Below are 20,363 nucleotides of genomic sequence, written 5' to 3' on the forward strand. Positions count from 1 at the left end.
AGGATAAATCTCTTGGAGGCGCTGGTAATGAGCTAATTCGGCATGCGGCCCTCGCGTGCCCACACCACCGCGTTCGCAGATAAATTTTAGTAGTGCCGCAGGTTCGTAAATAGTCCTCATTTGACCAATATTCCCATGGAGCGTGCCGTTTAAAATACGTCCATATTGGATCCATACATACTAGGCTATCATCCCGAGTATGTCCTAAAAGTCATCTTAGGCATTACGTAGCTGTGATCACTCAATCGTGTACTTTTAATAACGCCATCATTTTAGTCTCATTCGCTTTTCCATTACATCACGTTTTTGGGCAATCTACAGTCTAGTCTATTCAGTATAGAACTGGCGATGTTGTCATACTGTGTGTTTATCTAATAGTGAAACCGACAAGCCACGGCGTAGGTGCGGTAATGCAAACCCGGGAAATGCATCCGTGCATACTGCTGAAATGTGCTAATGCCTGCCTCAGAGAACGTGACCCTCTGCTAATAGATAAAAGGCTGTTGTAGTAAGGAAGATATATAAGTATGTGAAGAATAGAAATATGTTTGGAATATTTATACCTTGTGCCTGCTGCATAAGGGTCGCATATTACTTATTTGTGTTACTTACCTAATTCATATACTTCTAAAGTTGGAAAAAATACCAGATTTAGGTACGTTCAACCTATCACCTACCAACGCATAACCTAAAATTAAGCAGCTTACTTACCTACCTATCATTACCATATAATTAATCAAGATTTAATTGCGGAGGCGGTATATTTACCGCGGTAGTCAACCAAAACATTCCATAAAAAGGCGTGAAAAAGACACCGTGAGACAATAGGCATTGTTACTATGCAAACAGCTGGCCGACCAATCAGAATCGCGCTCGTCGTAATTAAAAATTCAAATTAGGAACATCGTCCCCTCGCTCGACGCGGTTGGTGATTACCGAGCGTTAATTAAGGACGACCAATTAAAACGCGGGGCGACAGCGCGGGAGGACGGTAGCCAATGGGAGGGCGACGCTGAAGCGACGCGAGCGGGCGTTGTAATTAAGACGAAGCGAAAGGGTTGATTTTCCGGGCGTAGCGGCGGGGGCGTGCTATTAATAACCCTGGAAGGAGTGGCAATGCTCCCGCTCCGATTTAAACTCGAAGTCATTTGCACATAGCTTTACTGTAGTTACATATTAAGATGAATAGGCAACTTTCTTCGCCTACTCTCAAAATGTCCCTCTTGATGGTGTAGGTACACTTCTGGTTCCGATAAAAAAGATATTTTTTTTTATTCCAAAAGACAGGAGCCGATGTCTCCCTTTAAGCTTTTGGGCCTGTCTTGGGTGCGTGTTGTGTGTGAATTAAATACTTGCTTATGAAAGGAAAACGCACATGACATCGTAGAATAGCTAAAAATACTGTCTCCCACAAAATATCGCGAAGGTACCTGTATTCCTAATGAATCCTCTCCCTAAGTACACTTTCTATCTAGTCACTTCTTCGCGATTGCGTTAACAAGAATAAAAATAGCTCTTTATTACGTCATGTCGTTTCAGAAACAAGGGGCTTTGCGCCGTTTCGATGGATAATCGGGACGTAAAACAGACGTAGGTGCGCAGTAACTTGCAGAAATAGTCTCACGCACCTCTACGTAGCCTTTAACACCACTATTTGCCTAAACGGAATGGTTTTATTCAATCCCCGAACAATCGACGAAACGATTGGGTGTAAAGGTTGAGGGGGTGCAAGACCTATATTATCCCGAGTATTAACTTTCATAGGGTACCTAGCTAATCAACAGTTGGCTTTTGCAACCGATTGATGCCCTAATCTTTAGTAAAATGGTAATTTTAAACACGGTCCTGTGATCAACAATACTGATTGGCTGTCATGGCGGCTAAAGCACTTCCACACATTCTTGTACATCGCCACGGTGGTGTATTCTGATATTAGGCATATTAGTCCTAAAGAGATCCTTTGCAGAGGACTCTCTACGGTATTTTATTGCGCTAGTGCGTAAACAGTTATTTAAGAGTCAAATTCGGAGCCTATTTTGCCGAAACATTCGGATCTTTCCAGAATGTTGTACGCGTTTAAATCGCTTTCTTCGCCGCCCGCTGTATGTGAAGGTTATAAGTCTTATAACACTGTTATTAACCGAGCCGATGAAGTATAAATGATCCGCGATCCGCACAGCTATTAGAGCTGCTACGACTCGAATATTCTATTCAAACGAGTAATTCGGGTTCAACTTTCGTTAAAATTGTTGGTTGACTACAAGAACTCATAAGTATACGTAAATTATAAGTATATTATCCGTTTATTTAACTCAACTAATCCAACGCTAATAAATCGATTTTCTTCTCACATTTCTTTACCCCGTTACGTAGCTCTGAAATTTAACGAGGGAATTGAAATTACCTGAAGATTGCTGCAAACATTCCGATAGTGCATTGGGCTGACTAAATATAGGTCTATTTTTTAAATAAATTGTCATCGACACGAAAGAAGAACAAGTGCATTAAAATAAAGGAATTGAACTTTTCTTGCTTTGTCTCGAATTGAGAAGTTGCTCAACCCGCAATGGAAAAGTGTAGAGATACCCTCAGATTTATGAGGCGAGTCTAGCATTTTGGGCATAATACTTTATAAGATGTAAACCTATAAACTAGTTATTATACTATAGTAGTTTAAAGTACCGTGTTAGACCTAGTACTCGAATTCAAAATACTCGACTAGCTACATCACTAGTGACCATTGCTGAAAGAGAGTTATTCCCTGCCCTCCCCCGCGCCCCGCACCCGTCACCGGCAGAAGAAAAATGCTAACACGCCCCCGCGAAAACTATTAGTTATTTTGGCACCCCCACAACCCCCCGCTTCGATTATAGACCACTGCCGACTTAAAATGAGGTAGAGCCACTAATTTCATTTCACACTCTTATGGATACCTTACATGTTCGGGATGATGAAAAGAACTTATAATGATCCATGTTTCTAAACTATGTTTGTAAATAAACATGTCCGTATACACAACAGGACCCTTCGTCTGATTCGATCGACAACCAGAGTTTCACTTTCGTAATATTTAGTACCTTCCGAGTAGTGTAAGAAAAATAATAGTACCTTTACAGTTAAACAAAAAACTTGAATTAATTTCCAGCAGGACCCTCCGTGGTTTGAAGGTCTTCGGACCATTGGTGTATATCCCTGTATAGCGGTGCATTAGTACCTTCAGATTATCTTCGTTTTCTTTTAAAACAAATATTAGTTTATAAGAAATAAATCTACAAAATTTTTATACTGCCAGCAGGACCCTTTTTTGTTTTGGTGCTTTCAGTCCAGACATTCATATTTCCTAGCAGCAGTATATTAGTACTTTTCAAAAAAATATCGCTTAATTAAAAAAAAAATGTATTAAAAAGTAATAAGACTGATTCTTTATCAGAGAAAATATTCTAACACTTTTATTTATGTGATGCAACCAATGATCTACTATGATCTTTATTAACCCACGCTGAACAACGTTTGATTGATAATTTCTATTGGTAATTGTAATTTTGATTGGTAATTGTAATTTTGATTGATAATTCCTAATGTAAATTTTTGTAAATATAATTTATTTTTTGTTATAATTTTCATTGTGTTTTCCTTTTTGACGATATCAAACTACGTACCTACCTAATATAACATGAAAACTGTTTTTTATTTCATTGGTTGCATCACATAAATAAAAGTGTTAGAATATTTTCTCTGATAAAGAATCAGTCTTATTACTTTTTAATACATTTTTTTTTAATTAAGCGATATTTTTTTGAAAAGTACTAATATACTGCTGCTAGGAAATATGAATGTCTGGACTGAAAGCACCAAAACAAAAAAGGGTCCTGCTGGCAGTATAAAAATTTTGTAGATTTATTTCTTATAAACTAATATTTGTTTTAAAAGAAAACGAAGATAATCTGAAGGTACTAATGCACCGCTATACAGGGATATACACCAATGGTCTGAAGACCTTCAAACCACGGAGGGTCCTGCTGGAAATTAATTCAAGTTTTTTGTTTAACTGTAAAGGTACTATTATTTTTCTTACACTACTCGGAAGGTACTAAATATTACGAAAGTGAAACTCTGGTTGTCGATCGAATCAGACGAAGGGTCCTGTTGTGTATACGGACATTAAATAAACAATCTATAGACGATCAACAAAAAAATCTTCAACCAGATCATGCAGCAATGCGGGTTAGAGAAGTCTCTTAAAACTTAAGTCGTAGATGAATTAGGACCAACAACTTTACAATCTGCGAAATAAAAATAGCTCGAAATTACATAGTTAGTTCATCATTTAGTAACATTACTCTCGATCAGTTGATATTTAATATTTCGAAACGCCATTGACACCACATAACTGCATACTTCGGATATTGTTGACTTCAATCACTGAGAAATGCTACGCTCAGCCACTACGAACTCTTCTACGTGCTGCCTTGCAACAAGACATGATCGCGGCGACAAAAATCTTATAAAGAAAGAAATCAAACACCCAAAGATGTCTAACAATAGTAACATTGCAGACGCACTGATGAAATTCAAAACGAGATAAAGAATACGGCCCGTAAAACTTTTATTGCTGTTAACTTATTTATGAACTTGACGACCATATTTAAGTAGCTACGCACATAGCGACTCATGGGGTTAAAGCACGTAAATATTTATTAGCTAATACACGCGTTGTATAAAATCTATACGTTCTTCCGAGCGCTAACCGCATTTTTATTCATTGTCTAATAACGCTTTTATGTTTGAAATCCTGTGCGGGTTGTGTTCTATGGTTGCCTTCTTCGGCTTTTGAACATGGTAATCTTAAAATTTAAAGAATTTATTTAACGTTGTGCCTCTTCCGTGGTGTAAATAAAAAGGTAGAGCGAAGATTTAAAATACTCCGTACTTCCGGTCTTCCGGATTTTGGCCTGATGCTGCAAACCGAAGAGTTTGGGTGGCTAGGAATTCTAGAATTCGTATTAGCCACATTTCATTTCGAATAGGTTAACCCCTTAAATAGTTACTTCTGATCAAGCCATTGTTATAAGTATATCTCTGAAACGACACATGGTAGATTCCGAGACACTTTGTAGGTATTGCGTAAGAGCTGGAGTATATTTTTCATACTTTATTAAGTTTCCTCGTATAAAAACTTACCATTTACACGACCCTACACGAGTACGATAACTTGTAGTCCATTTCTAGGCTATAACGGTGCTGATTCAAATTCAATGTAATTTTATTTTAAGTTTTTTCACGAATGTGACGGATGATTGGCAGGCATAAAATTTATGAAACACACGTCAATTTTAGGCAGAAATTTAAACAACCCTCTCAGAAATGTTCATTAAACAATAACCGCCAGAACTAAATTGACAGCACACGTCACACAGGTTACATATCAGTGAGATGCCTATTTGTTCAACCACTCATTAATTTTAAAATTAACAGCTATCAGTTGTGCGTCCCTTTCCTTTTCTGCGGATAAGAAAATGACAAGTATAACTTAAAATTAAATTAGGAGGCGACTGAAGAAATCAGGGCCAGCGTAATTTCAAAATAGGAAAGTTGATTTTATTTGAGAGCAATGTTTCGGACTCTTCTTAGAAGTCGTTCCAAAACGTGTGCTCAACGAATAGACTGTTCAGTTCAACAACTATAAAATAAGTTATTATTACACTTTTGAGCCAAGCATCTTCTAGATTCTAGATTTAAGCGCATTGTCCGTAATTTACCATTTATAATACATAATTAATATCTGACATTATTGTAACGATATCTTCAAAACCACGTAACGGACACTGTCGTGGAGTACCTTAGTCCTCAGATCATTAAAGAGCAGCTAGCTTTCATTTGTTTCAGTGCTATTTGCCTTTCAGCCCCTCCAATATCTCTACCTATATACCTGTTTTCTTCTGTACCATATAAAACTCTAATACTACCTCTGGGTTGGCTGGAAGAGATCTCTCTTAGAGATAAGTCCACCCTTGTAAACGTCCATTTCTTGTTTGTGATGTAACTAGTTGTTAAGTGCAATAAAGTATATTTTAAACTCATAGAAATCCCTGTGTACAAACAAAAGCGGCCCGAGAATAATTCGACCGCTGCTTGATGTATATCCTGGCAGTCGACCCCTCATCTGTCATAAGCACTTCCGACATATGATCTATACTTAATTGACTTCTGTTTTCTCATATCCTGTTTTTACTTACTTTATCCTAGGTATAAGTACCAAGGGAAGAAAAATAACGGCCGATACTGGTAGGCTACGAGGTAGAAGCTCGGGCAATAAAGGATAATCCTTACACGGACTGCTTCAACTGGAATTGAAAAACACATTCGTATTTTCTGTCTAAAGGACGTGAATAGCGATAGCAGTACAGTTGTACTACGCTATCTTCTATAATTTTAGACGATCGTCAGTTTTATTTAAAGTATCTAGTCGTAATAATTTAATAATTTCAAATCCTAAAACGTAGGCAAACAAATAACTATATCATCAATTGCGGTGTTGATTTACAATTAAGCACTTTAAAACTATATTGAAAATTAGTAATCATAGCTCGTTGTTTCCCTTGCAGGCGCCACGGCCTGAAGATGCCTTAAAATAAAGTGGATAAATATGAGCAAACTCTACTTGTATGCCAAAACATAGCTCAGCAGTTTCTATCAGTATTCAGACGTGCTATGTTTTGGCACGCAATTGTAAATATCTTAATGGTACTTCGCTCTCGTTTATGCCTTCAGAGGGTAACTGAACTACTAAAGAAATGATTGTCGAACCTTCTTATGTAAACAATAAGGTACTTTATCGATATCTATGTTAGAGCGTTGGCTCCTAACACAGGCTTTTATGCTTAAAAGGAGTCATCAACCCTAACTTAGAATTTACTTGGTAAAGTGAAATAAAAAATATATATTTTTTTTCTATGTTTATAAATGCTAAAGTCCGTTGAACAGTTTTCTTTAGTATGCTTACTTACCAACTTTCTCCTCTCGTGGAGTAAGCAGATACGACTTATCTCAAGAGCAGTGTATCAGGGCTTATGAAGCTGTCTTCTTTGTGATTACAGTCACCGCTTCGACGAAGAAGAATCGGTCTTGGAATGATATTCCTACTTCCAGTCAGTACCACTAATATTGTGTCACGCAACATTCAAATTACGAATTTTAAATACCACAGACCATGCCGTGCTACGAGCGGGAAATTGAGACGTCATTTTCACATCGTACTCAAATAAAATACAGTGTTTGTTGGTTTTAGGACTGACATCCGATATTGACTTATGTCTCTTCCAGCACTTAACTGATCTGTGCCTGCCCGTGCTATTCACCCAGTGGTGATTGAAGGAATTATTTATATAGATACCTCTTTCTCGTAGGATAAAATATGTTAATGAGAGGTACAGAAAAAGTCTGCGTAGCATAAATAAGTGCTACGTAGCGCTATATTTTACAGTTTGTTTGAACATAGCACGAAAACATAAGACCATAAAGTTAGATATCAAAATTAGATTTCCATGTTTTCTCTAGACTGCTGAGAGTACGTGCCACCTAGTTACTACAAACTAGACTGTAGCATGTAAGATGAAGAAATGTAACTACAACAAAGCACTTACACACATAACGGACACAAAAGGCCAACACTTACACATAAATGAACAATAGTTTGTACATACGTGGATAGACAAAGCACACATGCACGTGAGGTCATCTCCCCTCATTAGGTGGTTAGTTTCCCGGGCGTGTCCGCAGACTCCGGGGTGTGAGGGGGTGCGGGGTGTGGGGTGACAGCGGGGTGGGGTGGGGTGCACCCGCGGACGGAACTTACTTAATTAATCCCCGCGCGGCCGCCATTGGCCGGCGCGCGCCGGGCGGGCGGCTTCTCATCGCCCACGCGTTAATTGGGCGGCCGGGCACAGATTACCCGAGATCGCCTCCGCTAATGAAACTTCATTCTCTTACCTACACACGCCGGGGAAACTCTACATACATATATACGGACTTTCCTTATGTACGGGCGCTGTCCTGATTAGATTCATGATTCGGGGGTGTGATATTTTTGTGATTAACACGTTTTCGTTTCTATATAGGTTGAATGGATTAGGTAGTCAAATCGTGAAATAGACTATTTAGGACAGACATTATATTAATGGCTATCCTGATTAAGTATTCAAACCCTACTTTCCTATAAAGTAATATACCATTAAATATTAAAATATAAAAATGTCAGACTGCTTTTTTAAATAAAATAGGAAAAATACACTTCTCATCAAAAAAATCGAAACACTTCCGTTTTCATTGTTTCTGTCCGAATTTAACACAAAAATGAATTCATACGATGAAAAAAAATACATAAATGTATAGCTGGCAGTTTGGCCATTACAGTAATAAGCGAAAATTCTAAATTCAAAATTAGAATTTCAAATGTTTATCTTAAAAACGAAATGAATCACTGTTTTGAGACAAATGTGTGTTTAGGGTTGGAGTACATTTAGCGTTTAAAAACTAAAAATTGGCGCCTATCCTTAAACTTTTTGTTTTTTATTTCAATACTGTGACTTTCGGACGTCTGAAAAAGGTTTTTTTTCTAAAACGTATGGATACTTCGCTCACAGAAGCCGCCCAAGTTGTGGCATTGCTGGATTTTGGCCTTAGTCAGCGTGTTGTGGCTGTAAGACTGCATCTAAGCCTGTCATCTGTTCATAGAGTCTATAAACGCTATCGGGAGACTGGTTTGTTCACGCGCCGTTCAGGATCTGGCAGGAATCGGGTCACTTCTGAGCGAGATGATCGATTTATTGTAACAACTTCTTTAAGAAATCGACGCCTTAACGCTTTTCAACTGCAGCAGCGGCTTCGTGTTGTACGAAGGGTGGCTGTAAGTGACTCTACAATTAGAAGAAGGTTGAAGGATCGTGGACTGGTACCGCATAAGCCAGCAAATGGGCCGAAATTAACTGCAGACCATCGAAGAGCGCGCCTTAACTTTGCACGTGAGCACCTAAATTGGTCATACCTACAGTGGAGCAAAGTTCTCTTTTCTGATGAGTGTAAAATTATGCTGTATGGTAACGACGGAAGGAACAAGGTCTACAGAAGAGACGGAGAACGCTATGCACAATGCTGCATTGAAGAAAAGGTCAGCTATGGTGGCGGTTCGTGGACGGTTTGGGGAGGAATCAGCGCCGACGGTAAGACAGAGCTTGCTTTCGTGTCTGGGCCACGTCTGCCTGCACTAAACTGTCATCGGTACGTCGAATAGTGTCTCGAGCCTCATGTGATGCCCTATGCACATTTTATTGGCAACGGCTTCATATTCATGCACGACAATGCTAGGGCTCACACCGCGGGCGTCGTACGAGATTATCTTAACGAAGTCGATATCTCTATTATGGAATGGCCAGCAAGAAGCCCGGACATGAATCCCATTGAACATCTGTGGGATGAATTAAAGAGACGAATTCGAGCAAGAGATCCTGCCCCAGAAACACTTAGCCAGCTGCAAGATGCAATCCAAGAGGAATGGGACAATATACCACAGCATGTGATCGTGACTCTCATCCAATCGATGAAGAACCGTATGGAAGCAGTAATTAGAGCTCGGGGAGGGAATACAAGTTATTAAATAAACGTTTTTTTTCATTTACGTGTGTTGTTTTATCCATTTCCTTTATACTCCATACGGAATAAAAATGACTCATTTAACAAAATACGAAACCTATGAAAAATTCATTTAAATTTAGAACATTAACATTAAGATTTGATAAGCTCATATTACTCACTATTAAACGACATTTAACATTTATTCCTAAACGTACACATTTTTCTGATAATCCTGACAAAACGTAAACTTGCAAGGTGTTTCGATTTTTTTGATGAGAAGTGTATATGAACCTCTTAGAGTGTTAATAAATATTGTAGTAAGGAAAGAGTCGGCTCGAAACTAATATCGCTCTCTGCGCGTCAAGTGAACGTATAAAGCTCAGATTTAGCGAGAACCGAGGGCTGAGCGGGCGCGAAACGCCAGGTAAAGCACCTACTTACACCGCGATATACGACGAAACGTAAATTATAATATTGTGTCGGGGTAGGGCTACCACGCAGGCATCTCCACCTATATAAAACGTTTCCTTTCCATGTAGTTGAAAATATTTTTGAGTAATTAATAGAGACTTGTTTTTTTGGTATCATTTTCTGTCAAAATATGTGGACGTAATGAGTGCACGAGTTGCATTTAAGGCTCGCGAGGGGCACAGCCCTGCGGGCTAACCCTCTCGCGCTCACGTGGCGGGCGCGGCGGCGGGCGTGTGTGCGCGCCACTGAAAGAAAAGCAATTTCCTCCGGGCGGGGCGGGCGGGGGGTTGAGGTCTCGCGCGAATATAATTTTGTTCATTTTTTCATTCGGGCGAGTTAATTCGGCTTCGCGGCGGAGCCGGCTATTGATTAGGGCGCGTCTTACGTTTTAATTTGTTTGCGCGCGCAGCGTCCGATGCACCCGCCGAGATGAGCATCCCCCCCACCCCGCTCTAATGAAGCTCTAACTACGCCCGCCGTAATCACGATCCTTTTCACAATCACGCGCTCACGTCAAATGTTTGTTCTCACCTAACTAGCTCGGTTCCGTAAAGGCTTCGTGTTTACCCTCCAACAAGCGAAACGGTAATTCGCAAAAAGCTACAGTTTTATCGCTTAGGCAAACTGAATATCTGTGTAAAGTACTCGCTTTACAGTATTTTTAAATTCGCACGTGGTCATATTTATAGGTACAACGATGAATATAAAGGTAGGACAAAGCTTTTGTACAATTAAACTGCTGATAAATTGTTGTATTGTTATTTAGAGAGCACAGATAGTAAAAGTATGTACAGAGTCAACATAGATACCTAACTAAACAATTATGTAGGTACCTATACATATGTATATCGAGGGTAGGTACACCTCGATCCATCTTGCGAGATATGATGATTCCGAGCGACGATAGCGCGGGGGAAACTCGATATCTGGCGGGCCTTCAGTGGTGGTGTAATTAACGTTGCAGGTCTGCGCGCCATTGGTCATCCCACACCCCCGCCTCCCCTCCCCCCGCCCCGCCGTACCCCTGGCGAAACAACGCCGCCTGCATGTGACACATTAGTAAATGAGACGACATTCGTTACCGATGCCAAGTGCGCACGAAATCGCCTCTCGGGAACCAGAGCTAGTTTCTTCTAATATGAGATAACCATTGCATAAGATGGGCTAAGTACAAATTGGTCTAGACATGTAGACAAATTGTCTGCCCATATTGAAGTTCAAACAAAGAAAGTTACTCGTAATTGATATTTTATGGAAATGCAATGAAACCAAACCGGTTTTCGAAAGGATATGTGAGTCACAATAAGTTGCACCTGCCGAATTTGGCTAGGCGATCAGTCGCGACGGGCGAAAGCTCCTCGCTCAATAAATCGAGCCACCGCCGCCTCCGCTCGGCCATTAAGCCTCTCGATAGTGGATACTCTTCAGTGCTCACTTTGTTTTATTACTTTCATTTTATTGTTTTAATTTGTGTGCGGGTGCGCTATTTGCGTGCGCGCAGTTTGTCGCTGGCCCCGCCCCCCGTGCGGCGGCCAATGGCGCGCGGCGCCCGCTCCCGCGCCCGCGCCCGCGCCGCACCACGCGCCCGCGCACCGCGCGCCGCCAGCCGTGCGCAGCTCCACACATCGCGACAATGCTCATTGTTTCAAACTATTCTCATTTTGTTTTAGTTTGTCCACCTCATCGTCCGGCCGCGTCTGACGCGCGCCTCCCACCGAGCGATAATTTCAATGTCGCCGCGTATATTGTGATATTGACTGAGATTCCACTCCGAGTGTGTTTTATCGTCGGAGGCGCGTTTCGTCAGAGCTACTCAATAAGCAATAAACCATCCCCTGCGAGAAGTTATTTTAAAGTCTGACTGGGACTCCGATTGAGTCCACGCCTTTACACCTTTTAAAGGTTATTGTGTTCCCGAATCGTTCAAGATAATAACCATCAGCAGCTTCGCACAAACATTCATACTCGACACGTCGGCCACACATTGTACTCTTGTAGACAATAAACTTCGAAACGAAGTAGCTGTACCTACTACCATGTAACGTAAACGTAACTAAAAGCATCTGTTACCTAAGCAGACGATTTTATAGATCGACGCGAAATCGAATTCAAATTAAAATCAAATTTATGCGGGAACGATTGGTGGAGTCGATATAAGGGGATGTCGGCGGCGACTACGACTGAAAAAATAAATAACTATTCTCGCCAGCGACGACCCACGCAGGAATGAAAACTACTACTTAAACTACTAATCATCTTATGAATTGTAGGTATAGATGGTTTCTATAAACTCTTCAAAGATATGTTAAATAGACGTGCGTGAATGTTGTCATTGAGCACTTTGAGCAGTAAAGAAGTACTAAAGACAAATGAGTAGTTAGTGTAACGGCAGCAATCATTCGGTAAAAACTTCCGGTGGAGGCGTCAAGTGCCGCGAGCGGCCGGAATCGACTCTAGCCAGGCTCAAATCACATCGCGATATTCTTTGTGTTTATTTGCAAGTTTTCCCTTATCTCAGCCAAAGCAGGCAAGGCGAGTCGCACGAATAATATTAAAGGGGAAACTAAGCAATTGATAGTAAAAATGGGCGGTGAAATAGAAAAATATCGTCGGACGCATTCGTGGCCTGGTAAAATATTCAATCGGGGCAATTCGGGTCCGCGTATAAATTCGGCCCCGCCATTATTTGTAGCGCGTCCTCGCGACCGAAAATCGGTACCTACATTGATAGTCGTCATTTTTCTTGTAGGTATCGTTAATATTTTACGGGTGCGTGTCAACGGTTTATGGTCCCACTCTTAACACTAAAACGTTTTAGCCGTGCTCTCATTGTTTATACATTTTACTATCCACTTTTTATACTTTATTGCTGCTCGAGTGCTGTTCGGGGTTATGGCACGCGTAACAGTTTGTGTGACGGCTCGATTATATGCTATCGAACTTGATTTTTATTGCGGCCCTAATGGCGCCCTCAAACTTTTGGCATCGACGTTTATGTACCTACCTGCTGTTCTACCGTGTAGTCGCTCGGAAAATACTCTTACACAACACCGATTTACCCTAGCTCTGTTGATACCAGGCCCTACCTTACATACTACATTTCATATTGACCTTTCCGGCAATCTCTACCTAAATACCAACATTCACTCTACATAAGCAGATGCTTATGTAGATATATATTATTGACCTTCTAATTATTCTTAGGACTTACTGAATAGATACTTAACGAAAATTCCTGCAAAGAAACTCAATTATCTTCACGTTTTTACATTAACTTTTATAATTCGAAACGTCTCATCAAAAAAGACATTAGAGAAGAGCGAGTCCTTATCTAAGTGTAATTATCCGGGCAAGTTTGCGAGCGCGGAGAAAGAATTACCCCCACCCCCCGTGTGTGGGTCTTGGGGGAAGCTGGGGGGTAGGCTCACATGGGACGCGCTCTAATGAGGTGCCTGAAAGCGACAATGTCTTTGAGCAAAGCAAATGTGTAGGTATCTACATACTTAGGGGAGGAGTTCTTTCCATCGCTTATGTATGTGACGTTTACTAACAAGTTTACAAGAAAATATGATTAATAGTGTTCATGTGTTTGTGACGTTCCTGCGAGTAGGTTTTATAATTTTTAGTTATTTTACTTATTTGACGACTCAGACTGATTTAAGTAAGAATTTATAAATGAGTGGTAGGTATGTAAATTGATTTTCATTTAGAGTTTTGAAGTCAGACAGATTCTGTAGGCCTTGTCGGCGTGAGTTTACATATTAGGTAGGTATAATGTTGATAGGTACCTTTTTAAGTGCATTCAAGTACGTATAATAACGCAAAAAAATCATCTGAACATTTCTGGTTATGTTCTAACGCATTCAAGTTACGGTGGATGCGCTTAATTTGGTGCGGGCCCAGGGGAGATGATCTGCGGGTCGGAGCGGAAGACGCGGGTCGATCGCGCCTTCCGGTCCGCAACCGATTTTAATTTCCCGCGCACGCCGGTGGCGGCTGCCCGTTAAGTTTAAACGGCCGGAGATGAGCACACGTACTAATATCATGCACGGCCCGGGCCGTCGCCATAGCGACGCACACTCAAATGACGTGTGTGGGGGCGCGGGGCCGGGCGGGGGTAATATGATTTGCGCGCCCCCGCCTCCTCCTCGTGTGTACCCGGCGATGCAATCGCGCCGCCGGGGGCCAGCGACACATCTCTCACCTCCGTCGTCGATAACCGCATCGGATTCCTTGTTGCAAGCCACCGCATTCTATTGAAATAGATACGCCGCGTTCCGCAGCTCGCCGCGCCCGCGCCCGCCTCGCCACCTACTGCTCTCCTCGATTTACACACGTCACCCCTTGCAACGATTTTCAACTCCGCTCGCCGGACCGCACTCTTCCGCTCCCGTGTGCACCACCTACTATACCTACTCATGTATATTCGATGGTTTAAATCAAAATTCCACAAGCCCTCAACTGGCACACGAACCTTTTAAATCTTTTACAGTGTTACTAAAGAGGCACCGCAACAGCAACGCTTATTCTCGTTATGGTCCCAATAAATCAATCATATGACTCTCTCGGCAACAGAGTAACAGCCGCCGTCATATTCTCGCGCTCTTTTTGCGTGGCGACTCAATCGCGGGCTGTCAGCGCGACGTGGAATCCCACGAGTTTACGCCGTAGCCGGTGACAATTACGCGGTGCCGGTGCTCATTAGTTGCGGACGCGCGGCCACTTCATGTATCATGTATAGCGCGTCGCAGGCCTCGCCCGCCGCGCCGCCGCCGCCGCCGCAGCCTCCCGCCGTCGCTCCACAGCTCGCGACGACGGGACAATAAAGCAATCAATCCGCACTGCCGTCCGCAAACGAGGTGCAAGCGACGACGCTTCGCCGATATCCGCACTCGATAACGACACGTGTGTCATACTATTGTCATTGCGCCCAGAGAAAATAACCAGGAAATTGTGGATTGGCGGATTGCAGGGAACCGCTTCGTCGTTTTCGACTTAAAGATGTCAATTACACACTGTCTTTAGAAAGTTTTAGTTCGATTTGAAACATGACCATACCTATAAGGCTATCCTAATAGGGCATTGTGACGGAGCGGCTCGCTCGTTCGCGCTGCAGTAATTGCGGCGCGGACGCCGGGGGCGCGGGTAATGCCGCGCGTGATATATGGTACTACGGCTAATAACAGAGCTCGAGCCTTGCGCCGATTATCCCTTTACCTGGCGAAGACGAATTCGTATCGATCGTTGCGACGCTCGCTCTCAGCTAATGAGAGCGGGATTTACTACTCATTATCCACTTTCGCCGCTGGGCCGCGGGGCGATGAAGACGTCGCGCGGCCGGGCCGGCGGCGGCCGCGGCGGGCGCAGCGAGCGAGCGGGGCGGGGGCGCGGGCCGCCGCGGGCGCACAATTTGCCGCACTCGAGCGCTAGACGCCGAGCATCGCCCGCAGCGCGCTTTGTGTTTTATCCCCGGTAATTGCGGGCCCGACGCGATCCACCTTCAAACGGCCACCACCACACGACCAACGGTAGTGGATAATTGCGCTATTGTTGCCTCGCTCCCCGGCGACCAGCTTACAAATCGCTTTCAAGAAAGTTACCTTCGGCTAAATTAGAAGGTTCAACCATCGAGCCAACTTTGTTATTTCGACAATTAAGTTAGATAAGAAAATTAATAGTTGCATTGAAGTAGAGCGGGTAATAACCCATCGCATGTGCATTCCGGGCGGTATAGGATAGCGCCGCGCCCTGTTCTTAAAGTGATTATAAAGAAATATTCCCTTGGAAAATTCTTACCCTAGATGGTGAATTTATCGACCTGGATAAGTTAGCTGTAACAACTATCTAACTGATATGCACGTCTTTCTATGAGAGTCGTGAGAAAGAAAGTATCACAGCTACCCTATCCTCTTTATAAGTAGTTGAAGGAGTTGTACTTTCCTACGATTTTTTTCTTTGACATACCTACCTTTTTTGCTTGAGGAAATAGATGTAGGCACGATAATTTCGCCTAACTTGTACTGAAACAGAACTTTCGGTACTCCCTAATATAAATCATTTTAGTTCTAAAGATGCTGCCAATTTGTCTTTTGTGAAAATGTGACATAGGTTGAATTCATCGAATACGAGTAGTTAGCACTCCTAATCTTTGTTTTCATGCACAATCGAGAAGTCTTCTCTGCCAGGTCAGATATAACAAAACTCCAATTCCTGAATGACTATTTCGGGCATTTTAAGTATACTTAGGTACTCTACGCTAGATATGATGAAACGCACACCTAAAAAAATATAGTCCCTTTATTATGGAAAGAACAAAAATATATCAAATATAAAACTAAGTCACACTTAACATTGGTTCCAGATGGCTTGGGCGCGGCTCGATGTTCGTGCTATCAGAAGCACAAGCGCGCAAACTGCTGACGGCTGCACAAGGGGCGGCGCCGGCGCCGGGGGCGCAACAAGCGGCGCAAGGGGCGCTAGTGGATATCGGGGCGGGCGACGGCGAGGTCAGCCGCCGGTTCGCGCACATCTACGCTGAGAAATATGCCACCGAGATCTCTGGCAGCATGCGAAAGGCGCTCAGCAATAAGGGTTATTCGTGAGTATTCTTGAACTACAATTTCTTTAAACTAACTAAACTTTAACTAGCAAATTATATTATGTTTGTATATGTACAGTAAAATCTTCGTAAATCTCATGACAAACCCATGCCACCAAGCGCCATAAGCATGATGCCTGACCTTTTTGCTTGGCTTTTCAGACTGATTCAATTATAGGTAGGTGTATAGTCCTCATCGTAGTGTCGGACAACGGTGACCTCAGATGTAGGTATCTAATGTGAATGTGGCTAGTAAAGCTAAAGATAGACTACGTTACGTTAGTGTTCATGCGTTTACTATGTAAGCCTCTTTTACCTCTGTAATCGATAATCGTATCAGTCTTTGTGCAAAAAAACTTAAAAAGTCTTTGTATGCAAGCGGTACGTCAATAACACGTATTTTCTTACATTTGCAGGCTCCTGGACATAGATGAGTGGTGGCGCGCGCGCACATTCGACTGCGTGTGCATGTTGAACTTGCTGGACCGCTGCAGCAAGCCGCGCACCATGCTGCGCCAGGCGCGCGCCTCGCTGCGCCCCGCCTCACACCTTCTGCTAGCGCTCGTCTTGCCGTACAAGCCCTATGTCGAAGGTACAGCCAAACAGCACGATGGGCGACTGTAGATTCTTAATGCAGAAAATAGACCCTATTAAGACCATGGTCGGGATAGCGATATCCCGTTTCCACAAGGTCCGCTAACCACAACATATAACAAGTCAGGGTTTTACAAAAACGATTGCCAATCCTTAATTATTTGTTTATACACAGTAGGATAGAAGAGTAACCTTAGAAGAGTAGTATCCTTCCAACCAGGAGAGGTTAGATTGAGTCTCATACCTCTGAAAACACATTTCTCTGGTATGTGAGTTTTTGAGCTATGGCTCAAGAAACCATCGTGAAAAAACGCATATCACTCGTATCAGAGTTTTTAATCTGTCCGACTTGGCTTAATGACTATAGACATATTTCAGTTTTCCAATAGTTATCCAATATTAACAATCAATAAGCTCTGCAGAGCCATTCCCCAGTGGTCACAAAACAAATAACTGTTGCAAAACAGCTGCTTACTTGCAATCTTGCTGTTCCGCACGAACGCTAAAGTCAACATAAATTGATATGAATCCAGTAACCAGAACCGTTGGTAACAGCCCAAATCCGATAATGCAAGTAATTAAGGATAGCACCCAATGATTGTAATAAAATACCGCACACAATTTATTAATTTACATTCGGAAACAATACTTACTGCTTACTTTTCACGTACACATACTATCAATCACTCATGTTTATTTATTTCAAGGTCGCCTAATGTGCGCCAGTCTTACTCCACTTACCTGCTGACTGAGGAATTTTGATAATAAATTATACCATCAAAATTTATTTCCATATTTAAATTTTTTCTACTAATTAAACAAATGGTTATTATGGTGGTATCGTCGGGCATGTGGATTTCCATCGCCGTTGAGCACATGACAATCATTTTTTATGATCTAAACATGAATTTGAAAATATTTTCGTTAATTATCGGTTTAGCCCGCTGTATTAGGGATGTTCGATTCAGAGTATCGAATTGTGCTAACATTCCTATGCTGGATTCGGACCTGTGTCATCACAGTGAGAGTCGAGCTTTCTTTCAACTGTTGGTAAATTGAACCGAAAATCCAAATATCTTTTTGCAGTTACCCCCGACCACAAGCCAGAAGAGCGCCTCCCGATCAGCGGCAGCACGTTTGAGGAGCAGCTGTCGTCGTTCGTGAGCTTCATGCGCGAGGAGGCGGGGTTCGAGCTGGCGGCGTGGTCGCGCGCGCCCTACCTCTGCGAGGGCGACTTCTCGCAGGCCTACTACTGGCTCGACGACTCTGTCTATGTGTTCAAACCTACCGCCATACCTCCTCACGCGTAAATTATTTATGTATCTAGCAGTTACTGTAGAAGAAATCGGTTATATTCCACAAATATCTTGATTAGGACAGCTGGCAGCATGTGCTATCTCCTTCGTACTATCTTTCTGCCCTGTTCTTATTCTAATCAAGCTATGTTTAACGGGTTATAGGACACACTGCTAGATAGTTTTTTTTTTCTAATTTATTTGTAATTTATTCTACTTTTTATATTTATTACTTTTTGTTAAAGAATCGCAGGAGCTGATTGAATTAGGTTAATGAAGACGGTGAACGTATTACTATTAGATTTCACATAAACGCAAGGAAGGATTATAAACACTTTGCCGAGCTAATGGCGTAAGGCAAATACGTCTATCGAACAATAAATTACTTATAATACCTATTGGTTTTATGTATAGTTGATGCATCCTACCTAGAACTTCGGCAATCTCGTATTTCAACATAAACAAAATTTAAGAAATACTGTTTACGCGCGTGGAGACCATTTCAGCTTCCATTTTGTATTTTACTTAAAGATTTGGACCAAGCTGGTATATACAGGGGAACCTAAACAATAGGTACGTGAGAGAAGAAAAAATACCTACTTACTTACTGAATAAGAAGCATTATAGAGCAAAGGAAACTATAATTTCTGTTAAGTGTAAACTACCTTTGAGTCGAATGAATGGTTTCAATTAAGTAACTAAGTGTATCAGTTTTATTATTTACTAGGTTATTAAAATATGTCAATTGTATCAGTGAGTATATCTACCTCACTATGAATGAAACGAATGTCAAGAGTTGTATACAAGTTTACGAATAAGTTTACACGTGATATTTTTTAAAGCACTCTTCGCATCGAATCGAAATCATATAATACCTTTTTAATCTAATATTATCTTCGTGTTCGTGTTTCAAAATTAATTCATGTATCGCACTTTGTCGTAATTATAAAATTTTCTCCTCGTTATAATAAGTAAACATACATTCCTCTCATAAACCATTGTATTAGTCTATTTAACATAGGATGATTCAAGTGGCATATCTGTCGTCTCATTCGTACTAAGCTGTATACTTTAGTGTGAAAGAGACATGTCAATAAAGATTTTATCTATCTATATCTGTCCTGCTGTCATTCTAATCATGCTACGTAAAATAGGCTATAATGATCTGTGGATAGTATTTGCGGAGCCCGATAAAGCACGTGGCGCGAATTATATCGAGTGCTTTGACCAATAGCCGTACGACGCGACGTTTATCTGCGTAGATAGTATTCGCTGCATTTATTCTTATCGTGCGCGGCTGCTGTGCCGCGAGGGATGATTCTGCTCATAGGTCCGCAGTCGTACTTGTACGGATAGACCACTTACAAGAGTGCCAGCCCTTACGACTAGCCATGGCATCTAGCCATCAGTCACTCTGTGCCAAATGACATTATTAACCTCAACCATCAATATATTATCCAAATTGATAAAACATTCCCATTTATAACTAATTCGTAATCTTCATGTACTTAATAATTATAAAATTTAATTCCAATGGTGTTTACGATTCGTGTAAGTGTGACTTAATATTTGATATTTCAATGTTATTGGATTTGGAAGTGAAGGTGGTGCTTTACTGATTACTTTTACGTGTTCAGTGTATAGTGAATGTTATGTACTTTTTTATGGAATACAAGTAATCTGATTACATATTGATGATATACTTCTGAGTTTCATTTATATATGTATTAATATATTTAATATGCCCTTATAAAACACTACAACAGTAGATTTAA

General features: G+C 41.6%; 1 protein-coding gene across 3 annotated transcripts in view; it reads left to right on the forward strand.

The window, feature by feature from the left end:
* Nucleotides 1-20,290, forward strand: part of LOC126372874 (protein-L-histidine N-pros-methyltransferase) — a 55,409-nt gene extending 35,119 nt beyond the window's left edge. For all 3 annotated transcript variants that reach the window (XM_050018798.1, XM_050018795.1, XM_050018796.1), the window contains 3 exons: nt 16,463-16,699; nt 17,116-17,291; nt 18,380-20,290. In XM_050018798.1, the coding sequence (XP_049874755.1) occupies nt 16,463-16,699; nt 17,116-17,291; nt 18,380-18,603 (637 nt within the window). In that variant the 3' untranslated portion in view covers nt 18,604-20,290. The remainder of the gene's footprint in view (nt 1-16,462; nt 16,700-17,115; nt 17,292-18,379) is intronic.
* The last annotated feature ends 73 nt before the right edge of the window (nt 20,291-20,363 follow it).

The sequence above is a fragment of the Pectinophora gossypiella genome, chromosome 14, assembly GCF_024362695.1.
Source record: "Pectinophora gossypiella chromosome 14, ilPecGoss1.1, whole genome shotgun sequence".
NCBI classification, from domain to species: Eukaryota; Metazoa; Arthropoda; class Insecta; order Lepidoptera; family Gelechiidae; genus Pectinophora; species Pectinophora gossypiella.